General features: G+C 38.5%; 1 protein-coding gene across 1 annotated transcript in view; it reads left to right on the forward strand.

The window, feature by feature from the left end:
* LOC140234849 (vascular endothelial growth factor receptor 1-like) overlaps positions 1-24499 on the forward strand; it is a 96057-nt gene that overhangs the window by 55495 nt on the left and 16063 nt on the right. The window contains exons 4-8 of the mRNA XM_072314895.1: positions 12369-12511; positions 17336-17534; positions 18671-18997; positions 19710-20033; positions 20500-20778. Coding sequence (XP_072170996.1) covers positions 12369-12511; positions 17336-17534; positions 18671-18997; positions 19710-20033; positions 20500-20778 — 1272 coding nt within the window. The remainder of the gene's footprint in view (positions 1-12368; positions 12512-17335; positions 17535-18670; positions 18998-19709; positions 20034-20499; positions 20779-24499) is intronic.

A 24499-nucleotide genomic window follows, 5' to 3' on the forward strand; every position in this document is an offset into this window, starting at 1 on the left:
TCTCTGAAGTGCACTCTTCCCATCTCTAGCCCACTTTCCCCTCTTTCTATTGACTGCGACATTCTTCCCCTTGCCTCTGACTCCGACGCCCCTACATCATCCTCCACTAGGACTGATTCGGACAGTTCCACCCCTTTCTCCACCTCTTCTCCTCCTGATTTGTCCGACTACCAACCCCCTCTTCAAGCTCACTGTACTGTTTCTTTGCAAACCCACACATTTCAGCCCCTTCCCCCATCTCTGCCCCATTCTCACTCTCCTCGGCCCTCTCCCAGCCACTTCACGAATATGGACTCTGTGGTCCCCTCTCACATGTCCATTGCCTCATCACACCTCTTTTACGATCCACACGCTGTGATCCATGCCGATAGTGTTCGGACACACGGCAGTCAGCTTCCTAATCCCCCAACTGATTATGATCCATCATAATTTATGATGTCATATTTGCGACAGGATATAATGAACCTGTTTTCTTTTACTTCCAAATTTCAAATTTCAAGATTCTCATTTATTATTTAAACCTCATTGAGCAGTTATGGCAAGTTCCCTTATCCCTTCCGATTCGTGGGCACTTGAATTCCTATTTCTTAGTAGTGAAACTTTGTTTTTAGTGTCACCTCTATTTTATACATTCTTTTTGTACCTTCAATGATATTTTGCTCACTCCTCCCCGTCCCACATGGCTGTTCATTCATTTTTCTGCATTGTCCATACTTTCCCTTTTTTTTCCTTCTCACTCTCTGTCACGTTCAATTGCCCCTTTCTTGACCGTTTTATATCCCGGTTTCTGCTTCTTGCTCAACAATTATGTCAGTTTAACTTCTGATGTAAATTTCTAGCATTATTTGGTATTTAGGTTTTTCATTGTTAGCATGTGTATTGTGTTTAATTTCTGAAAGAATTTTTTTAATATGATTAATAAGTATTTTTACTTTCTAGCATAAATTTCTTAGTTAAGTATGGTTGTAACTTTTGATTTTTTGTGAGAAATGTTGTTTTTCTGATCAATTGCTTTTGTATAGGAAAAAAAATGTACCATTAGTAAACTTGTTGCAGTCTAGTATATGCACATTTTCACCACATATAAATGTCCTGTTGTTTGCCCAACTTTTTTCTTATACATAATATTATCTACACAATTTGAATTACTCTTGATGCCAGATATCTTTTTACATGTTGGTCATCAACATCATTATTTACAAGTTTGTTGCATGGTGCATTTCAAAGACACCAACTCTGTATAATTTAGGTCATTTAAGCTAATTGCTTCATTCTCCTTTCTCCTCTCTCTGTTCCTCTTCTTAAGTGTTTTTTTTTTAATGATTTTACTGTTCATTTTTCAACATATTTGCTGTGCACAAGACTAGATGTATGCAATCAGTGTATTCTTCTAGTTTGCAGTTTTGGCATTTATGTGAAGTTTTTTTTAGCGTATGGTAATATAATTTTTGTCAATTCTTGGATCTCTGATTGTTCTTTGAGTTTCACATACAGTTTGTGGATTACTACGATGATCTCTTATTTTCCTATCCCTTCTATTTCCATCTAAATTGAATGTATATTGTTACCTCGGTATGTATTGGTCACTCTGCTATGTGTAGGCCATGCTGTTTTTCCTACACCTCTCAAGACAATGATATGTCCCCTGGAAAATAGGTTTCTTTGGTGATTTTTTTATAATACCTCATCTGCAAGATTTATGTACACATCAATCTTCTTTTTAATTATTTCACTAATTTGTTAATTATTAATATGCTACTCGATTTGATTATGTTTTGTGTAGCAATCATTTCTATTATGTTTACATGTCAACAGTGTTTTTTTTTATAGTTTTTTTTTTCTCTCCGTAAATGTATTAGAATTTCTTCATTTGTCAATCGTTTGAATTCTTTAAATATTGCAGTATATAATTATGAAACGAGGACGTTTCTTTTTGAAAGATTGGACGAATGTAAGATGGAGAAATAGGGAGTTTTGTACCTTAGAACAGAACAAACCTCATGTAATTTATAAGTGTCTTTTGATTGACCAAGTTAAGAATTTATCATCATTTCCTGCCCCAATTGTACTGTCTAGATATACGACCAGTCCAATCCAAACCCTATGAACACTTCCCAGCTTTATAGTCTCATATCCTTTTATTAACAAGACCATCAAACCTCCAATGAAACTTCCATTCAGAACCCAACCATCTTTGTTATTACTTTGGTTAATCTCTACTCAATAGTTAATCCTTCCCTTTGTCCTCAATCAAGTTTAAGTAAATTCAGACCAACTGTGTTTACAATTCCCACCACCAGTCCCTTACACAGTACTGTTCAATGAACCTATAATCCCCACATCATAGACCCTCTCCTACTAATCTCTTAACTTCTATTCATGTCCCTATATATCTTATGCTTCTGGAGTTGAGGAATCAATCTTACTCCGGCCCCGACTCTGTTCGGTCATGTGCCAAGAAGGAGTGGAACAGTATTCTTTATATATACTACCGACAATATTCCCTCGTCAGTATTATGCACCATTCTGGAATTCCTGATTATTATATCTAATAAACTAAACTGTATGTCTTGGAACCACCACCTTGTCTCCTGCATTAACTAATGTTCGACTGTGGCTTGACATCGTATACTATAGTTGAGAGTGCACACCACGCTACCGACACATAAAACCAGCACTCTTACACTAACTTAACAATGTCGGAATGTCGGAGCTTGGGTATTTGTTCCATGTTCATCGTGTCACTGCCGGCAACCAGGGACAGCCTGGTGGTAGTGTCGCTGCCCGGAAAGCAGTAGATGACAGGTTGAGTCCCATTGGTTCCTTTTTCAGACATGTTTGCTTATTTACAGATCAGCATTTGTGATCTTAACAAATTTAATTTGTAGAGGGAGACAAATTGAAGAAACTCACACCTGAACCTTCACCCCTCTGAATGATATCTTTCTTTCAAAGAGGGAATATCTTTGAATGTTCAATAGTAAATGGAAGAAATCAAATTAAAGTATTGTCTAAAATGAAACACTTCCCTTTTGATCATAATGCACTTTAAAAGCTAGCCCAAATATTTGAATGTGAACCCTAATATGTGAGAACATACTATGTGTGTAGTTTTTTACTACAGGCCTTGCAAGCCATAGTAAAACTAAAGAAGATCAGAATATATAATATGGATGCAAGATCAAAGAACTGGTATCTGGGGACCTCAAACTAAGCTTTGCATAATACACATTTAACATAATAGCAATACCCTGATACTCTTGTTTACTGTATTGCCAGTACATGGCATTCATCAGTCAAATTTTCCAAAATGTGACATTATTCTGTATTACTTGCAGAGACATCATACTTCAGATATGATCACAGGCCATAATTTTTTTTTACAAATGACCACAATTTTCCTCTACACGTTTTCAACTGCACACATCTGATTGTGAACAGATATACCAATGACCAAAAAGTAGACACTTTGATCAACAGTATATTCGATGTATTTATAATATCTTCGATGCCCAGCAAATCAAACCAATTAAGGGGGAACTGATATTTTATGCTAGAAACTTCCCCCATAAAATGTAACATGTGAAGAGTTTGTTTGCAAAAACCGATAAGTCCATTTTTGAAGATTTTGAAGTATGGTGTCTGTCATAAAGTACAAAATAATACCTTTTAAATGATATATTGGTCACTACATATAAAGGTACATTTTTGAAGTTATGGTCAAAAGAAGCAAAAATTTTCTAATTATACTCTTTATTTTTCTTGACCTTTAATCGCAAATATCTCCATTTGGCAAATATGGACTTATCAGTTTTTGCAAACAAACTCTTCATGTAGTCCTTAGCCTATTATTGAATTCTGTTTGTGCTAATATCACTGTTCTAATGATACAGCATGGCAAACATATACAGTGTGTATGTGTCCAAACATGTGCTTCCCCTGCAGGATGAAGCATTTTTATGTCATTTTAGGTTTTTATCTCATACGTATATATAAATATAGGACACAAATAAGACAGTCACCATTTCTCACAGTTTAATCCACCTATATACCATGCACAGCGATAGAAAAAGCAGCGGGAAACCGTGCTTCCATCAAGCTTCGTTGCATGTCAACGCCTACTGCCACTGCAAGCCCTGTTACTCGCGGGAGTCCCCCGTGTGGACTGAACCCAGTGAGCTCACCTCCCCCCATTCCCCAGGCGCCCTGACAACATCCTGTGATTCACTGTACACTCATCGTTTTCTTGTCTTTTCTCACGGAGAGTAGACACACTCTATTTGAGGGGAGGGGGAACAAAATGTCTCCTTCTGTCTCCAGGTTTACATCACTTGTTTGATATCAGTCCAGAATCCACTCCAAGCCCGAGATATGTGCAACAGATGCATGTATAGTCGTAACTATGCAAAAGCAGAGCTAGTCTGTGGCATTTGAGTCTAGATGCAAGGAAAGATGTGTTTTATTACAATGGAAACATCTCCATACATTCTACGTTGTCTTGGTGTTAGGAAGTGGGATATTCATGTTCCTCGATGTCTATGATAAATTTGACAAACTGCCAACTGCATGTCGTCTGTAGAGAACATCTCCCAAGAAAGCTATTGAGCTATTATCTTTTTTTCATGCACATATGAGCATTAACATTTATTGTGAGATTAAAGGGTACTCTAGAAGATTTAACAGATGATGTGTGCTGTTGTTAAAATAGCCAGGATGTGATACTTGAAAAACCTCATGGGCTTTGTTTCTTTATCTGCTACTCTAATATTTGCTTTACTATTGTAGAGTTACTCCTCAGTTGTAGTGTGATTTTATACCAACACCAAGATGAGTAACAAAAGATCATATTCTTCTCCATTGATTGATTAGAAAAGGCTCCATTAAATCTGAACACCATTTGTCAGTATGTTTCAAAAGGATTATGTGTTATTTTTCTTTAAATGAATGACAAAATGGTGATTAAATTTTGTGTGACACATAAAGAACAGTTTTATTTACCTGTTGTGAAGACAATAATTGAAAACATTTTTTTTTCAGAATGATTAGCAACTAATTTAATTGAATATCAGTCATCCTAAAAGTCATCATGATTATCATAATAGCATAATAGCAATTATATGATAGGAATGGCTATGAAATCACCTAGACTGCCCTCAGTGGCCCTCTTTTTTTTTACAGCTTTTGTCAATCACGCCATGCAGAGCTGTCTGTGACCTCTTAATCATCACTGAATGGGTGTGGTGAAATATGACCCGCATTTATGCATAGCAAGGCATGCTGACGGGATGTGCTAGGTAACAGATTTGCTCATGTAATGTTTTCTAAAGCTTTCTGGTGCCATGGTCCCTGATACATTGATCCCCATCACTTTAGAAAGTGTTCAGCGAGAATGTATTGTCTTCCTCTCCCTACTTGTGCATGAACCCATTAACCGCTGCTAAAAGGCATATGACAGGAAAATGCCTTTGTGATAAATGGAAGATCAGTGGCAAGGAGCAGCTTGGATGTTTCCATGATATGAATAAAGGCTGTTATCATCTTTTTTTAAAAAAGCATTATTTTTATAATGTAGTCAAAAGGGGCCTGAGCTTTCAAACCCAGCTGAATCTTTGTCAGAGGCAAAATGACAAACATGTATGGAAAGCTAGGATCAAAAGCATTGTCTCTCCACTATTGAATAAGCAGTATTCAGTAGCATTTTTTGCTACATTTTTTCAATGTATTACATCTGAACAGCGATTATTGATATTTCTGTCTATTTATTTTCACCTGGATGGTAATTATATGTTTGTTTGTTTGTTTTTGTTTTTGTTTTTGTTTTTTGGAAGAAGAATATCTGCATCAGTATTCGTTTCTGTCTTTCATGATGCTCTTGGCAGAGAGGTGGTCTCCAAACCAAAATCAGTTTTGGCTTGAAAGAAAATTTCACTCTGTGTTCACAATGACTTGTATGAGAAGAGAAAAATCACAGAAAACATAGCAGACAGCTTCATTTAAATTGACAGACAATGAAGTTAGAGAATATTGAAGTTTTACAACTGTACTTACTTTTTTTTAAACATTTATATGTTCGAAATTATTTTATATGCAAATGAGACTAGGCAAGGAAGCCACTTCATCAAGACTATCTCCTTTTTTGTATTTCTAAAGAAATGCTATAAACTTATCATTTTTGTTACTAATTCAAAACAATATCCACCTCTTCATTTCCACAGTCATATGAATTTATGAACTTTTACAACTCTAGAACACTTTAATTGGAAGGGGAATAATTTCTAATAAATTATAGATATGCAAATGTAATGAAAATTTCAGTGCAAACTAATTTAGAACTTCAGAGGCTGTGGCATAATTTCCTTTAATTTGCATATGTGATTTTGACTGACATCAATTTTGGGGGGAAATTATCTGTAACTTCCAAACTCCAAGTCACTTTCTTACTATCCCTCAAATTTCTGTCAAATGAGTGGCATATCAGTTTGATTTTCCTGCTCCTGCTTTCATTGTCATCAAACATTGAACATTACATGTATTTTCCTCTTTAAATGGATAGTTTACTTGGTAAACATACTGCTTTATTCCATTCAGTCATAAATATACATTCACTTTTGTAGTTGTGATGTTTGTGCTGACTTGAAGATGTCATATAACATTTAAGAAGATAGAAGGATATTCAAGGAGTACCTTGATTCCTCTGTCACTCTAAAGCCTACAAGAGCCTGCTTTAAATTAAAAAAAATCACAATTTTGACATCAAAACCATTGCTTTTTAAACCTTCAGATGCAATTTTGTCAGAGAACTAGTACCTTCAAATGAACTCTAGCTGTAATCCTGGATCTAAAAAGAGAAAACAAGTCAACATTTGTCATCTAGTGTGATAATAAATGTCATTGGGCAAGATTTAATAACTAGAAGATGTGTTTTTTTCTTGAGAATGATTTGATCTTCCTAAGATGTGGAATCACATGACTCAAAGATTAGAAATGTTCATGTTCTGTTAGTACCAACATGTGTTCACAAATCTTTAAATACCTTTCTACAAGCGGATTTAGTCGTTCCTGGATTTTTTTTTTTCAATCCGTAATAGTGCTGTACAACGTCATATGTAGCACACAATATGAGATTCGCTGTCTCCTGTTCCCAAAGTGGAGCCATGTTACAAGTTAAACTGAATGATTTCATCTGTAGTGAGGTTAGTGCAGCTGTTTGAGCGATGGCTGCATGTTACAAGGTTTCAGTGACATCCTGAACAGGAGTCTTAAAACAATCTCTCAGGCTAGAAGGTGTGTGTCCCGTTACAAAGCATTGGTAGCTATTTTTTGTGAAGTGTGTGCATGGAGTTTAACAGTAGTATGTCCAGTTTATACTAAGCAAGAGCTAGAATTTCCCTAGAATATCTTGGCTCAAGGAAGAAGTCAGTGTAATTTAAGTATTCAAAACATTATCTTAATAGCATTGCCTTCAGTTCAGACCCAGCAGGGGCTGTAACTTATGAGAAAGATCAGATATGATCCTTTATGTTGCTCATGAGGCTTTAAGAGTCCTTATTGTCATTAGACAATAACATGATTTAAGACCAATTTAGCTGAATGCAATGGCCTATGTTTTGAGGACATATATGCTGTAGATTGAAGAGAAAAAGCCTCTTTAAGCCATTTACTACAAGATATTTAACTCCCCAAAGGCTCTCCGCAGTACCTACTGAGTTGTAATGGGCAGTGTGTAATTCTTAACCCTTTATACCTGGGGAACCTAAAACACTAGTGATAATATTACCATATTTCAGATGCAAATGCTCACTGTAAAACCAGAAATTTTTGTGTGCATGAAACTTGTAAATTTCATGAGGAGCCAAGATCACTAAAGGAAAATGCACTTGAAAGTTTTTGTCTACACGATGCAGTGAATGCCTGTGCAATGCTCTACACCATCAAGATCGGCAATTCGTGAAAGTTTCATGCTTCGAAAAAGGCTGTCTGCTCCAGTTTGCAAAAGTCTCAGGCTACAAATGATTCTGGTTTTACAGCAGTCGTTTCCCTTGAGGCAAACCAAGATGTAATGGAACAGCCCCTTGGAGCCTTTACATATTTTCGCCACCATGACTGTAAAGCAATGTCTTGGTGAAACACCTTTAAAAGTTAAGAATCAAAGAAGACCTTGCTGTTGCACAGATTAATGATGATTCACGTAGCGGACACGTCGCCATTCTGGATTCCTGTTTGAACGTACCACTGTGACACATTATGACAGAAGGGAATTACCTAATGTCACTCTGGGGTGACTGAAAGACTGCCACACAATTCGAAGAAAACAAGAAAAAATCAAAGAACACTTTCCTTTGTTACAAAACCTTCGGGCTGATTGACAGCTAGCAAGGAAGGCTGGAGACAAAATGGATAGAAATTGTGTGAAGACTCCGAAATCAACCCTTTGAGGACAATTCCCGAGTATACTCGGGCAAGGTGTCTATGGGAAATGCATGTTGTAGCAAAATCAAATGGTCCTCAATGGGTTAAGAGGTACCAGAGAGAGGTATGCATGTTCTTGAGCCCTTTCAGGATAGCAAAGAACTTCAACAACAAATACATGTGTTTGATAACTCATTTCATACTAATTGGATAATTTTCAATATTAGTCTGAAAGCAAATTTTAATCACATTTTACCAGACATGAATTTTTTTTCCTGCTAAACTATGCTTTTATTTCTAAATTTTGGGTGTGACATATTTAGTTTGAATGGTTTGCAACAGTGGACAGTTTTAAACATGGAGAATTAGGGAGGCAGAGCTTAGCTTTTACCCTCTGCCATGATGAGTACAGACATTTACATATCTACAGGAGCAGGTGTATTGAAAGTATCGAACAACTGTGATAGAAAGATGGTATCAGCCTCCATATGAACTCAGAGTCTTGACTTTCGCCATCATCCGTTATTGAGCCCTCCTGCATGGCCCTGGGATGTCCCCTCTGCCAAGCTAAGAATAGAAAGTAGATACACCGGCAGGTGGTGCTCATATGGTGTGTGAGTCAGTGTGAATAAGCATGGCAAACAAGCAAAATGCACATTAACCCATCACCTGCCGAGTCTTGCAGTTCCCCATGGAGTCCATACGATGGCACACTCGGTTCCTGCATGTAGTGGGTTAAATCTCACATTGGGTATTGTCTTTCAGTGTCTCCCCTTCTATTGTGCAACGTTTTTTTTTTTTTTTTTTTCTAATACAGTGATGTCAAATATTGAGTGCCTCAACCTGCTACAGAAAACAGAACATTACTGAAATCTTAATCATGTCCATCTCTGCCAGTATTTGTATGCGCTATTGAACTAGCGCAAGATTTACACCTGACCAGGTATGCATTTATACCGGTTGCAAGTACCTATTGGTAATTTGCGTGATGTTCACTGATATTTCTTTGAGACTAATACTTCTTTCTGTTAGCAGAGAAGTCAACTTTCATCAACCAATAAGGTTTAATTGATGATGCTGTCGATGTATACATCTATGAAATCCTTCTCGGTTACAGTTGGAAATGCTCTTCCCAGTAGAAATGACTAAATAAACATATTATCAGTTCTACTTGGTAGAGACGCTATGGGGAAAAAATGGAAAGGAGTGACACAATTACGTTCCTTCCGACTATGAAGGATCTTTACTTTAGAAAGGATGGCAAAACATAAGGTTAGAATTTTATCCAAAGACTGTTCACAGAAGAAGCGAATGTGCTCCTCATGATAATGAATGTGACTTCCATAGATGTGTGCGCTCCTGAGCGAGGGGTGTGCTTCTGCACCCCTCTGTCCTTGAGCATTTCCTCTCCCTGGTATCAGTGACTCCGGTTCTGTCCCAAGACTGTGACTTTCCTCCATATTTTCTTCTTTTTTTTCGATGCACAGATATCCTGTGATCTGTGCCGAGATCAATTTGCTGGCAAGTTTGTGTCGAGGAGCAGTCGATTCTGCAAAGAGCGGGAAATTGCAGCTGATCTTCTCAGACTCCCTCATTTAACCTGGAAGGCGTAATTTTTTTTTTTTTTTGAAATGCGTCACAGAATGCATCTCATTGTGCACATGATGTGTAGAAGAAAGACCATCCAATCCCGTATTAGAGTTTTATAGAGAAAAACACTTTCAAAATCATCCCAGGCTTCACTTTTAAATTATATTGGCATGATTTAAAGATGTCAATTGTATAACAAGACCCCATATAAGTTTTAAACCATGACATACAGTCAATAATGAATATTTTGCTAAATGCATATATAGGAGATTTTCCACATATTTCTTATAAACTATGAAAATTATGTCATGCTGTTGTTTGATACAGTTTGTCCATGTGAATTTACACAATTACCGGTAATGAAATCACAGTCACCAAATGAGGAAATACATAAAATTCATCATCATGATTGAGTGTAAAGTACAATAACTTTGTCTTGCAGATTTTGGATTATTCCCATAATCTACTGAGAGACATTAACATTGTTTTATAGTGAAAATGTAATCTCCAAGTACTCATTTGTAAGTGCCATGTTTGACTCCAGCAGGTAAAATGTTTGCCGTCTGTAACTTCCCTCTTTTCTTTTCCTATGTCTCATGTCTAGATCTTTCAAGTTCACATAATCCATGCAATGAAATTATTCAGGATAGATGTTTTGGATGTGTTTTTTCACTGATGTGTGTCATTGCAGCCATATGACAAGCAATCTTCATCAAGAAAGTGATTGGAACTTCTGAAGGCATTGTCTCCCCATTGAAATATTCCTGTCTTCCCGCACTTTCTTTGCAGTGGAAATTCAGAGTGATGACATGATATTGTGACGAAGGATGAACTAAGGTTTTATCCAGCCGAGACTTCCCCAGTCTCTCTGACCTCATACAATGTTTGTTTCCCCCATGACTCCCCCTAACGCCGTCACTTCCACGTCCGCTCTCCGCTGCCTTCTGACACGGCCACGATCACATCCTCTTCTCGCTGGGCGGTTATCTCTTCTGCTCATCTCTCATCACGAACCTTGTCTCCAACTTGACTCCAAATCTTTCCCCCGTCCCGCTGCACTGAATATTTGTGCCTCTTGGCACGTCTGCTCAGTACGTGTATGTGACTAATTAACGTGAAGCCCCAGACGCAGACGAAATGAATGCTATGTTAAGGTGAACATCTTGAAAAGGTCAGCTTCTCCACCGACGTTCTACTGCAGATCCCACTATGTCCCAGAGTCTTTAGTGACTCACTTAATCTCCAGAAGATTCACAATTTTGTTGGTAGACATACTACCCTTAACCTGTAGCAGACGCAAGCTGGCTTCACCATTCATCAGATCTAGGGGGAATTTATCATATCTCAAAATGCAACAGGTTGAAATAACATGGAGTTGCAAACAGGCAGAATTTTGACCCCATCCCCCCCCCCCCAAAAAAAAAAGTTTATGAGCATGTTAACTGAACCTATTGCCGCCAATATAGGTCTATTGTGATAGTCTTTAGAACTTGATGCATGACCCAGCAGTTCCAGTATGGAAAAGGTTAATTGCAAGAAAGGACAGTGTTATCTACAGGCACTGACTGTAGGATAATCAGTTCATAACAGTTTCACAATGTTGAGTTCAGTGGATTAGCAATCAAAGCTTGTGGAATGATCGCAGTGACTGTGAAACTTTGAGTGAGTCATGATAACCCACCCACAGAAATGGGAAATGTGGGATAGCTCCCTCTGTTGTTCCTTTTGCTATACTTCCTTTTTTATGGAACCAAGTAGCCCTACAAGAGATTTAAACATGTCATATATTGTTTATGTATTCTATGTTCTTAAAGTAATATACTAAACTCAAGATACATCGGTTTCCTTTCTAACTCACCCAAACTTGACCCTATAAAAGTCCTGAATACAACTAACTCCACAGTTGTTATGATATTGGAGGAGTGCAAGTTAATGAATTGTAACTTTTACTTGTCTAGATCTATTTCTCACATTTTTTCAGGAGGAAAGATTAAGTCACACTGTGTGAAAAAGTCTGTGAATATTTACCCAATTGATGTTTATTTATACAGCACACACACACACACACACACGTGACCTGTGTCGAATGTGACAATCTGGAACATAATTCCTGAATGTTCTTAGTCAATATCTTTCTTATTCAAATATGTATATCACAGTATGATTTTCACAATATATGAGATCTGACTTGCTGTTCTCTTTGAGCAGTGATGAAATCTAGGTCTCCAAGACCTGTTTCTCATTGAATTAAAAAAAAAAAAAACCCACAATTTTTGGCCAACAGTGGCGCCCCTTTACATTGATTGTGTAAATACATGTATATTAAAGATTCACTTCCGATCTTTGCTCTTCTATTACCCTTTTAACAGAAAAAGCGCCCTCGCTGGAGCCCCAAGTCTCCGTCAACAGACATGAGGTCCTTGAAGGCTTGGAAGGTTTCAACGTCACCTGCGAGGTGTGGGCGCCCTCTGACGGCGTGGAAAGGCTAACATGGGATTATCCAGCAGCAGCAGTAAGTAATTCACCCATCTAATATCAAAGTACTACTCAAAATGCTCCCAGATCCAAGCTGATGTTTGTTTGTTTTTTCATCTTAATTCTTCTCAGATTCATTTTCCTCATGGAGATCATGTTGGTATTTAGCTAACAAATGTATGTATCAGAGATTCAATTCCAAGAAATTCATACCTAGCATATCTGAAGATTTTTCTAGTTGAGGTTTTTCTCTTTTTATTTGATTGCCTTGGAAAAGTGGGATGTTGTACATATCAGCTTGAAACAGAATTGTCTTTTTGGCATTTGTTGATTTTTTTTTTTTTTTTTTTTTTACATTTGAGGTAGCCATGGCTTGATAGCATTGCTTTCCAATCCAAGAAATGTGGCAGTTCAGTATTACAATAATGACTTGCATAGTTATAATTTCAAATTACTTTGTGAAGGCTACTGAAAATATAGTCTTAGCGTGTATGGTTTGTATGTGTAGGCCCCATGCTCAAAAGCATGTCACTGAGCCTGTGCAGGTCTATAGGTGGGAGGCTGTGCAAAATTCATCACTTACAAGATGGCTATCCCATGATCCCGTGTGTTTGTTTTGATGCAGCAAACACTTCCAGCAGCTTTCGTATCTGGCTTTGCTCAGCAGCCTCAGGTCCTCCTACAGGGCAGGCATGAGCCAAGAGCTCTAATCCGCCGCGCTGAGCGATTGGATACAACCCCATGGGCCAAGAAGAAGCGTCTCGAAAACCGCAAACTGTTTTGGCATGTGTTCAAAGTGTGAGGGGAACAGTGCAAATCCGCCTTGGGATTTATGATGTCACATTTTCTTCTCCCCCAGCGGGAAAGACTTCGCAAAACTTAAGCACGATGAAATTAAGATAAGAAAACCCAATGACCAAACACAAGAGCAGCGATTCTAGATTTTAGATGCATTTTACTGTCAGTCAGAGAGAAACAAAAAAACAAGTCACTTTGTGCTGTTCAGTAGCATGAACATCAGGGAGATATATATGTGTTCAATCACTTCTTCAGTTCTGTTCTTTCATTCTAATCAATCAAATGACTGATAAAATGACAATGCCACAGTGGGTCATTAGGTTTCTAAACTCTGAGTGGGACTCGGTGAAGTGAGTGGTAAAGGCATCACACAGACTTTCTTTGAAAGAAGATGAAAAATTATCAGCTTTCTTTAAAAAAAGATATGGGTGCTCCATGCTACATTGTAGCTGGAGTGTGTGTTTGTGTGTGTGTGTGTGTAAATTAATTTTCTTAGAATATCTTTGGTTATGGAGTGGGGGCGGGAGAAATGGCAACAAGTTTCACAATTGGGGAAAAAAAAAGTTGTTCGTGCTTTATCCCTTTAAAAGCCGTCTGTTTTTCCAGATTACAAGTGACTGTGATTATTTCTGTGACATGTACAAAATTAACATAAAGACCCATTATATTATCTACTGATTTTTATCTTTGTTGTGTACATGTTTGAAATCCCCCACCCCCCCCCAAAAAAAAAATATAAAAATTAAAATGTAATGAATAGGAACCATGTGATAAAATGGCTGTTTCCCATTGAAGGCATATTGTTTTACAAAAGTAAAAAAAAAAAAAAAGATCAAGACACTCTAACACAATAACTAAAAGATTTCATGGTTTAGCTGTTTGCTTGTTTTTTGTTTTTTTTTCTCTCAAGTTTCACTCTATATATTCTGTCTTTGCAAAAACAACTCCATTTCCAGAGGATCAGTGAAGTGAAAGCTGCCAGGAATTGATACAGATGTAGCAACTTCCAACCACATGTCTAGCCTCGATGTCTCACTTTTTCCTCATTGCTGTCTCTCCTTTTTATTATTGTTATTTTTTTTGAGGGGGGGGGGGAGGGGATATTTTCCCTTTTGTAGAGGAAGTTGAACTCTTACTCACAGAGTGCATGCCATGCAGAGCCAGGAAAATAACATAGCAACAAAACATACAAACGAGAACTTCAGGGGGAGGGCTGTAGGAGTAACCTTCTTAAAGATTGTTGTACAATGTTGTAGTTTATTTTCTTTTCTTTCTTTTTTTGAGATTTTGTTTATATAGTATCTTGAAGAAACTGAATGATTGCGGTCTGCGGGCTAATCCCCCAGTCTCCGGTCAGAATTCCACAAGCGTGCCGTTCGCTCAGCTGGCTAGCAAACCTGCAGAGAGCATGAAGCATGTAGGCCCTATATAACTTTCCGTGTGCCTGCCAGGTTGATTCTGGAATCAGTTGACAGGACAGATTGAACACAGAATGATCTGCCCCTGCAGATAAGGGGAAGAACTATAATTAAATATGTTGAATGTGCTGAAGTTTCACATTTTTTTCTTTTTTAAGATCGATCACCCTAGCTGCATCAAAACTTGTTAAAGGTTTCCTAAGGATTCTGGAAAATACCACATGTCATGCGCTATCTAGTGAAATCTAGGGTCTGTTTATCAACTCACTTCTCATGTAGAGTTAAGGTTTCTGAATAACTTTCAGGGAGATTTGGGCAGTTGATAAACGCAAAGCTGTTTTGATTATGGGGTTAGAAACATGTTTCTGAAACACCAAAAAAAGTGCGATGGCAAATGCGTTTGAGCCAGAAACATGTTTCTGTGGAGATGATAAATGCAAAGTCATTTTGAAATGCCTGCATAGCTCTTACCTGCCACACCGACTACTGCCAACTACCCAACTCCGCTCCTCAGGTCAAAATGCGCATCGGAGCTGCACAGTAACAAGGCCTCCCTCTCAACTCATGATAGAGATGATAAATGCAACAACTCGAGAAACGCAATCCGAAAGTCCTTTGCAAACATGTTTAGATAGTGGGTATTCAAACCGTGTTGCAAACATGGGAAAGATGATAAATGCAGCCAGTGACATTTTCAGTCTTCCAGCAGTGTTTTACATTATTCATGTGCTTTGATAAAGAGAGTTCATCACCTGCTTCTCTTCAGAGCAAACTCATGAATTAAACAGCGATGCAGAATATTATTCGTCATGAAGTATAATATTCAATTGCATGAACGTATACTTGATGGTGCAATAAACAAGGTATTGTAGTTAGTTTAGCTGAAAAGAAAATCTGTCTGTTGGGGGAAAAAAAAATAATGTGTAGAGGAACAATATCTGTAGTATTCAAAGTACACTGTAGGTCCATTGCAAAATTCAGACAGATATAGCCTGATGTCATATTATTAGTTACTTTTTCCCCTTAACCCCTTTCCTGCAAAATTTTGAAATCCATAATATTTATAGACTTTATAGAACCCACAAGCATCTGTCGTTTTTGTATCAAGATGCATTAAGGATGTATAGAGAGGAAGGCATTTTTTCCTGTTGCGATTTTGTTTTATTTTGGAGATGACATATATTTTTCTTTGTTGATTGGTTTGTAATGGTTTAAAGATAATTGACAACCAAGAAGTAAATTCCCCTTCGTCAGCAGAGGGGTTGCACGTACACGCACATACTACCTTGTCACACAGATTTTAATTATTGGCAATTGACGAGCAGGAAGGACAAAAACTGGATTGCCCTTGAACGATGTAACATCCTTCCGGTTTCTTAAAATATCAAACGTTTACCAGCCCAAAATGTCGGGAGGTATGTGCTGTATGAGAGGGTAGGCATCTCTCCCTGTTTTACCCCCCTTTGAATGAAAAACATCAGAAGTCATCTCAACCTCTCTTAGCCCCCATGTCTGGTGATATTGTCACGATTTGAAGAGAGAGAGAGAGAGAGAGATAGATAGAGAGAACGGAAGTAAAATTTTGGGTTCTTCTTCAAACCTGTTCAGGATTGAAGGTGGCACATGTGGCATCTGAAATAGACGGGAAATTTCTATTTTTGAAGTCTGTATCTTCTCTCTCCTCCTTAACCCCAAATTGTCAGCTGGAGCGAGGAGTTGGGGGGGGGGGGGGGTCTTTCACTCCTGAGTTGAGAGGAAATGTCATGATTTTAGGGCTGGGGTTGATAAAGACGAAAGAGGGAGACAGGAAGTTTAATTTCATCCGTTAAAAAAAAAAATCCTTCAGAAACGATGTATGTACAGGCCCGCTCATGTTCGATGTATGGGTTGGGTTGAAATGATGTTGCTGTTGAAGGGATTACTTTGTCTGTGAACAGGTGATTGACAAAAGACCAAGAAGCATCAGAGTTATGTTTACCAATCAATTTGAGTCATTCTTTGGATATCCACATTTCATTCCTTTGAATAATAAGAGTTGTCATAGAGGTATGAAGAGTCTATGAAAATGCATTGCAATAGCTGTTTTTTAAACCATGATTGTTTTACCAAAGTTAAAGAAATAACCCTTTATAATCATATTCCGTTTGAGACCTGGCACTGTTATGTGCAAAATGAGTATTTAAAAAAATTATGTTTAATATGAGTAAATTTCACACAGTCTAGCAGGAGTTCCGACAAATTGATTTTTTTTTTTTTAATTTATGGAGGATTTCTTTGCAGAGTTGGGTGATACAGGTATGATGGGAATGAAACAAGCAAAGATGCACACGCATTCTCAGATATCATATGCTACATGAACACACAAATAAGGGTACAGGCATGCATGGGATTTAAGCAGTTGTATGCAGGATGGACACTTGTGAATCAAGGGCTTCAAAGTTGTTTTATTTTCTTGTTTCTTTACAGTAAAATTGCTATGGCAGCACAAGGCAATTACATGCTAGATTTACATTGTTTTACTATCGTAAGTATTAAAGTGTTGCACACTATTTTCCATGTGAACAGACTTTGTGAAACCCACAAAACCCACTTTGCATGTCATTCTTCTCTCTTTCATTTTCTCATCCTCCATTCTGGTATCCCAGCATGCCGAGCGCAAGGAAGCCAACTATCGCATTGTGATGGACAAGGTGGAGGGGGGCGAGCGCGGCGCCGGCCATGTACAGAAATACGTCAGCACCCTACAGGTCGTCCAGGCAATGGCCTACGACAACGGAACCTACACCTGCGTGGCAACCAACTTTTGGGACAGTTACTATGAAGAGACAGCCGTTAATGTGCTTGGTAAGTGATCCATACCTCTCTACACCAGAGACATACAACTTACAAGTCAGCTATCGACTGCCAACAAATCTAATGAATTTCTATTCGGGATCAATAAATCATTATGTAGTAATGTAAATTGTGAGGGAATGATATTCCTTATCTACAGATTTTCCACATGTAGATTTCACATCGTGGGGTCCCATACATTGTACAGTCTGCTTGGCAAGTTTTCAGCAACAACACTTGACACATGATGACTAATATTTGATGTCGGAATGAATATTTCCAAGAAACTGAAAGCGGAGAAACCGATCAGGAAAATAAATAGAGCAAAAGTGTGAAAGAAATGTGAAAATCCTTAAAATACGAATGTCATCAAATCATCTAACTTGACATCCTGTGGATCCTCAAAATAACCTCCCTGATCATGTGACTGTGAAACTGTGACATCACTTCTTTATCCCAGTGAAAAGGGCAAAAACATTATTTTTGTCTCTGATTTGCATTAAGTAATTAACTTGTTTTAATCCTTGTTTCAGACCACTATTTTCCTGTGTATGTGATGTTGCCAAGACAGGATTAAATCTGGTTCCTTAACCTTTTCCCTGCGAATCTTTTAGTGTGACAGACCAGGCTGCAGTAGGGAATAGGTTAGAGGTCTGTGGAACTGTGACATTTTGCTTGTAGCTGGATGTGTCATGCCATTTGAACTTCTTTATATAGCAATAATGAGGCTGAGACCATTATTTGGAGATACCTTTAGTAGGTTATCTATCATGTTGACTGATATAAAAATGATCAAAATTTAAGTTCCCTTTGATTTGACTCTGTCTATTCCAATATTTTCCTCCAAGGGGCACATTTCCTTTAACCTGTTGAGGATGAGTCCCGAGTATTCTAGGGGCAAGTGTTTGTTGGAAATGTGTGTTTTAGCAAAATCAGCCCATCCTCAACAGGTTAATAAATAATATTCCTAGCTTTTTCAAGTGCTATACAAACAGATTCAGTAAAATCGGATATTTATAGCAGAGAAAGAAAATTAAGTGTCATTTTCATAAAATGAAATTAAAAGTTGTACTATTTGCCTGTCTGAATGAGATATGAACTAACCATTTCCCATTGTACATGTCATGCAATGTTTTAACCTGCAACAGGTGCCAGCAAGTTGAACGAAATCGGGCCTCCGCACCTCCATACCAACACCTCGGAGCTGGTGATGCGGGAAAACACCACTTTGGAGGTGTCCTGCTCCGGCGGTCTCATGCTTGAATGGCTCTATCCTGATGCCGTGCGCACACGAGTGCTGCTGGTCTCAGAGTTCTGTCGCTCCTGTAACCACAGCAGCCGCTTCACCAGCAAGCTGACGGTCCAGGCCGCTGAGCCCCAGGACAGCGGCCAGTTCCAGTGTGTCTACAGCCGCTACGTGGATCACATCACCCCTGCCACTGCTGCCGATGTTTACATCTTTGTCACAGCTGATGGTATGTGGCACTCTTTCTATGTCTTTGCCCTACAAGAGAACAGCACTCTATAGTACAGTAATTGCCATTTGTTGTGACTTACTGTACACAGCATATATCTAGCAAGTCTAATTTTCATGAAACAGGAATTCCCAACAATTTCAGGAGTGGTTAGAATCACGATCTTGGATTAAAGTATACAAGGGAGCATGTATGCGTGCATGTTGCATTCATGTTGGGATTAGAGTAAATATTTTCTGGGTTGTTGGGTGCGAAGAGCACTAGAGTTGCAAAATTCGCAAAGATTAAAACTCTGCAAAATATATGGCATATACAGTATATCTCTGTGAAGGAATTGTGGCCATGTGGTCTTGTGATTAGAAGCTGTTCAGATATAAGGCAATCATACCAGATGATCAATAGGTGTATGAGTGGTCTTTCTTAACCATACTCCATCATCCATGGACCCAATGAACCCTAATACAGGATTCCCCTGGTCAAGGAAGACCCGGAAAAGTCATGGAATTTTGAAAATGTTTTTCCAGGCCTGCAAAAGTCATGGAAAAGTCATGGAAAATGCAAAATTATGAATATATCATGGAAAAGTCAGGTATGACTTCTGCTTAAGACAAGAATACATTCATCAGAACAATCAAATATCTGTGTAATCTTAAGCTGCCAATTGGTAGAATGGTTCGTTTTGATCCAACTTCCCTGTCTCTGATTTGCATAGATGCCCAGCTGCACCAGGACGGTCCGCCCACCCTCCACATCAACACATCGGAGATTGTGCTGCCGGAGCACCACAACCTGGAGCTGTTGTGCACAGGCTCCTCCCCCCTGGAGTGGTCGTGGCCGCCCTCCACCGAGCAGCGCGTATCCCAGAAGTCTATCGGGTGCCCCTCCTGCCCCCTCGCTCTGCGCTTCCGCAGCACCCTGCACGTCACCAACGTGACGTACCAGGATACTGGCCTCTACCAGTGCATCTATTCTCGCCAGTCGGGACGCGTTAGCAATGAATCCAAGGCAGAAGTGTACACCTACGTCAGCTCAGAGAGTAAGGGGCTCAATTTCACAAGTTTGCATCCGTATATGGATGTTTGTGCTTATACATGTGCACAATGATATCTGCACATATGTGCACATATGCACATATGCATATATATGCACATGTGCACATATATGCACATATGCATATATATGCACATATGCGCATATGCACGTATCTTATATGCTCATATACCCGTGTGTCAATATGTGAGAGTGTGCATGTAAGTTCCTGTACAATGTATATGTCAAAAAGAATTTGAGAAGGAATTCATCAATGTTTATGCATTTGTGATGCAACCATTAAAGGGGAGTGGTTACAATGTACAAAAACCAGAAAGTGCGGAAAGGATGGGTAAAAGTTGAAAAAAAAATATGTGTGCATGATATAATGTTGCCCATGTTCTGTGTCCAGCGACAAAGTGCTGATTGGAGGTGTGATGTTTTCTCTGCTTTCCTTTCCTTTGTTCCTTCAGGTCAGGAGAAGTTCTTTGTGGACAAGTCCATCTACTGGTCAAAGGTCATCGCTGGCTATCCCTTCACCATCCCCTGTGCTGTGACCGACCCCAAAATCAACGTCTCTCTCCTCGCCTCCGAGGAGAACATCTCGGAGGAAGGATTTGGCATCACCTTTGACCCAAGGATGGGGTTCTCCATCCCCGGCAACTACAGCGACTACCACCATCCCATCTTGTGCTGCCGGGCCAGGAAAGGCAACCTCACTGCCGACAAATTCATCTTCATCCAGTTTGAAGGTAGGGTAGCCTTATTGGGTTAAAATTGTAGACTGTATGAATCTCTCACTGCCATGGCTGATGAGTTGGTTTTACTTGCAAGTACGATTGTAAGGGATAGACAGTGATGTGAGTGCGGTTGATGACGGTGTCTATTTTTACTTGGCAGTATGATTGTAAGGGATAGATGGTGACATGGGTGAGGTTGATGATGGTGTGTATTTGTAATGTTTAACCTGTTGAAGACTGGTCCTGGGTACACTCGGGCAGGGTGTGCATGGGAAATGTGTTTTATAGTGAAATCAGCTCGTCCTCAGTGGGTTAAAGTGAAAAAAGATATGGATTCATAATGGAGTGGTAAGTTGGTCAGACATGATGATATTGATGTGTCACAAATAGTAGCACAAATAGTATTACAGATTCATGATATACTGGCAAACAGGAGAGACTGATCTGTGGCATTATTAGCGATTGCTGATGATAACTGTTCACATTCACTGCAGATATTGCCCAATTTATTACAAGGCAACATAATGATGATACATGCCAAGTGAACCGTCGGCCATGATTGACATGGCGTGCTGTTACTGGCTTGCTTTGAGGAGCAATACGGACACATTAGCACATTTACACATTGAAAAATGTGTTTCAGCCTCTGCCTGGAGTGGAACGAACATATTCACACTTTGCTCATGATCCTAGAGTCGCACGAGTGGCAATCATTTTGAAGTGCAACACTCATTGGCTATTCAAATGGCCAATCAGCTTCCAGTATTTGAAATTGGTGTGATATAATACACACACGAACTATGACAATACCCAGCACAAAAGTTGTTTCCTGGAGATTAAAGAAAAAACAAATCAGTGTTGGTAGGTTGTTATTATTAGTTATCCTTGAAAAGGGGGACGAACGGCGAACAATAAACAGTAGAATACAGTGTGAAGGCTAGCTATCATTCAGCCTTAATGGCCATATTATTAGATGAAGGACATCGAAAAGGGCAGGTGGGTTTACTTCACATTTTATTCATTGAAAGAATTGAGGCGAGACTTTAAAATAGTTTCTCCGAGCGGAAGAGGCCTTTAATTGGAGTGATGGGTTAGACTTCCTCTCCTCCAACCAGACTGTGTGTTTATGGAGTGTTGCCAATTTGCCTTCAGTTTGATTGACAGCTTAATTGTCTTCTCACCTTGTGTAGGGCTAATGCATTCAGGTTTAGCTGTCACTCACAGACCAGCACCTTTCGAAATGTAATAATCGTTCTGCGATTTTGAATGATAATCAAGTCTTTCTCTTAACCAGATCCTACTTTTTATCTAAAAAATGTCAAAAGATGCATCATCTTTTGTTTTAATAGTTGTAATATTAGTTCAGGTGTGCCTTTTAGTACCTTTAGTCACGTGTTGATAAGAACAGAGGTGTGTAATTTGAGGGGCCAATGACTGTAGTTTAATAAATGACTTCTATGTTAATACAGCTGTGCCAGATTGAGAGGGTACAGTAAGACTGTGACATTTTACTTAGCAGATTTTGGGATTTGCTATTTGGCTAATACTTTTATACTAAAAAATAGTCAAGATGTTTAGAAATACTGTAAGTAAAGGGAGATAGAGAAAGAGATATATATATGAATATAAGATTATGAAACACAATAACGCTGTCACTTATGTTTGGATTGATATGATGGCAGTAAATCTAGGATGTGTCATCCGGATATGCTGACCCTCTTCACAAAAACTTACAGTGAGGTTCAGAGTCCTGCAGTCACAGAGATCCACAAGGAGCAGTCTTACATTTATGGTAACTTTTAATGTCTCGCAATGACAAATAACAGTGATGAACACCCATCACAGGTTACCATACTGCATGTAAAAGTTTCAGAATGAGGAAGGGGGGGGGGGGGGGTATGATGACCCAGACAGACTGTCAGCTAGCTTGAGGCATAGGTGATCTCAGACACAGCTAGCCTTGATCCAAGCCAATCTCATATCTGACTCACAAACTGAATAATTGGGAAGCCTGTCAGGATGGCACCACAGTTAAGGTGCTTAAGCTGAAATTTGCCTCAATGTCCTTGAGCCCCTAGGGGCCGGAAGAGAGAACCAATCGGGGTCTGTCATTCTAGTGCCCTCTGTATCACACTGACCCATTACAAGAGATTTTTTTGTTTTATATATATATGTATATATATGTTTATACATCTATATCTATCTATCTATATATCTCTATATATAAATACTGTAAAACATGATTTATTCGTGGCATGAAATTTTTGCGAATTGCCACTGGAATTCAATGCATATAGTGTAGACAAAAACTTTTGCGTGCATTTAATTTCACGAATCTTGGCGCTCGTGAAATTCGCAAAATCAAAATGCACGCGAACATTCCTCATTTTGCAGTATAAATATATGTATATAAATCACAATATTGGTAATTATATTCTGTATTTAAAGATAATAAAAAGTTTTGGTACCTCAAAAGTTTCCCTGAATTTCCATGTTTCAGGTTAAAGTACCTTTCAAATAACTAACACTGTGAGACTTACTCACCCCAAAGTGCTCTCATTTCTTAGTAATCATGCAATTAACTGCGACCAGCAGCCCCATACGCATAGCGTAATGGGGCTTCGCATTGTAGCATTTAGGATCATGACAGATTTAGTATCGCGGGTAAATATCAACTTAAAATCCAAAAATTCTTCAATTTGAAGACTTACCAATTAAGTTGAAGTCTTGAAAACAGGCTTCGGACAACGTTTGGTTCTGCCAATAGTCCCTTTCTGTTCGAATTGATGACTGAATGTGACTCTGTCGAGAGGATCTTGGGAGAGCTACATACACTGATTACTACGGCCAGCACATACGCACACATCACATGCGAACAAATTTCAAATCCACGAACGGATAAGATGTTTGTGTGCGCATGCGCTGGCCATCAATTCAGTGTAGCTCTCCCAAGGTCCTCTCGACCGAGTCACATTCAGTCATCAATTCGAACAGAAAGGGACTATTTGCAGAACCAAACGTTGCCCGAAGCCTGTTTTCAAGACTTCAACTTAATTGGTAAGTCTTCAAATTGAAGAATTTTTGGATTTTAAGTTGATATTTACCCACGATACTAAATCTGTCATGATCCTGTAAGCTACAATGCGAAGCCCCATTTAGCTATGCGTATGGGGCTGCTGGTCGCAGTTATCGTGCAATAATGGTTTCGTACAATACGTGTACTACCTCGCCGCCGTACGGCGGCGGCTCTGGTACGAAACCATTATTGCATGATTACTAAGACATGAGAGCACTTTGGGGCGAGTAAGTCTCACAGTGTTAGTTATATGAAAGGTACTTTAACCTGAAACACAAACTAAGACAAGGAAATTCAGGGAAACTTTTGAGGTAATACCAAAACTTTATATTATCTTTAAATTAATTTTTTTTCTCATATTAATGCATGTAGAAATGCCATCATTAAGCAGTATATAAGTGGTATTTGTTGTTGTTGTTGTTGTTGTTGTGGTTGTTGTTATTATTATCATCATCATCATCATTATCATTATTATCATCATCATCATCATCATCATCATTATTATTATTATTATTATTATTATTATTATTATTATTATTATTATTATTATTATTATTATTATTATTATTATTATTATTATTATTATTATTATTTTTATTATTATTAGTATTATTATCATTATTATTTGGATAATTTTACCAAAATGTAAAGAGACAT

Source organism: Diadema setosum, chromosome 11 (genome assembly GCF_964275005.1).
Source record: "Diadema setosum chromosome 11, eeDiaSeto1, whole genome shotgun sequence".
In the NCBI taxonomy this organism is placed as follows: Eukaryota; Metazoa; Echinodermata; class Echinoidea; order Diadematoida; family Diadematidae; genus Diadema; species Diadema setosum.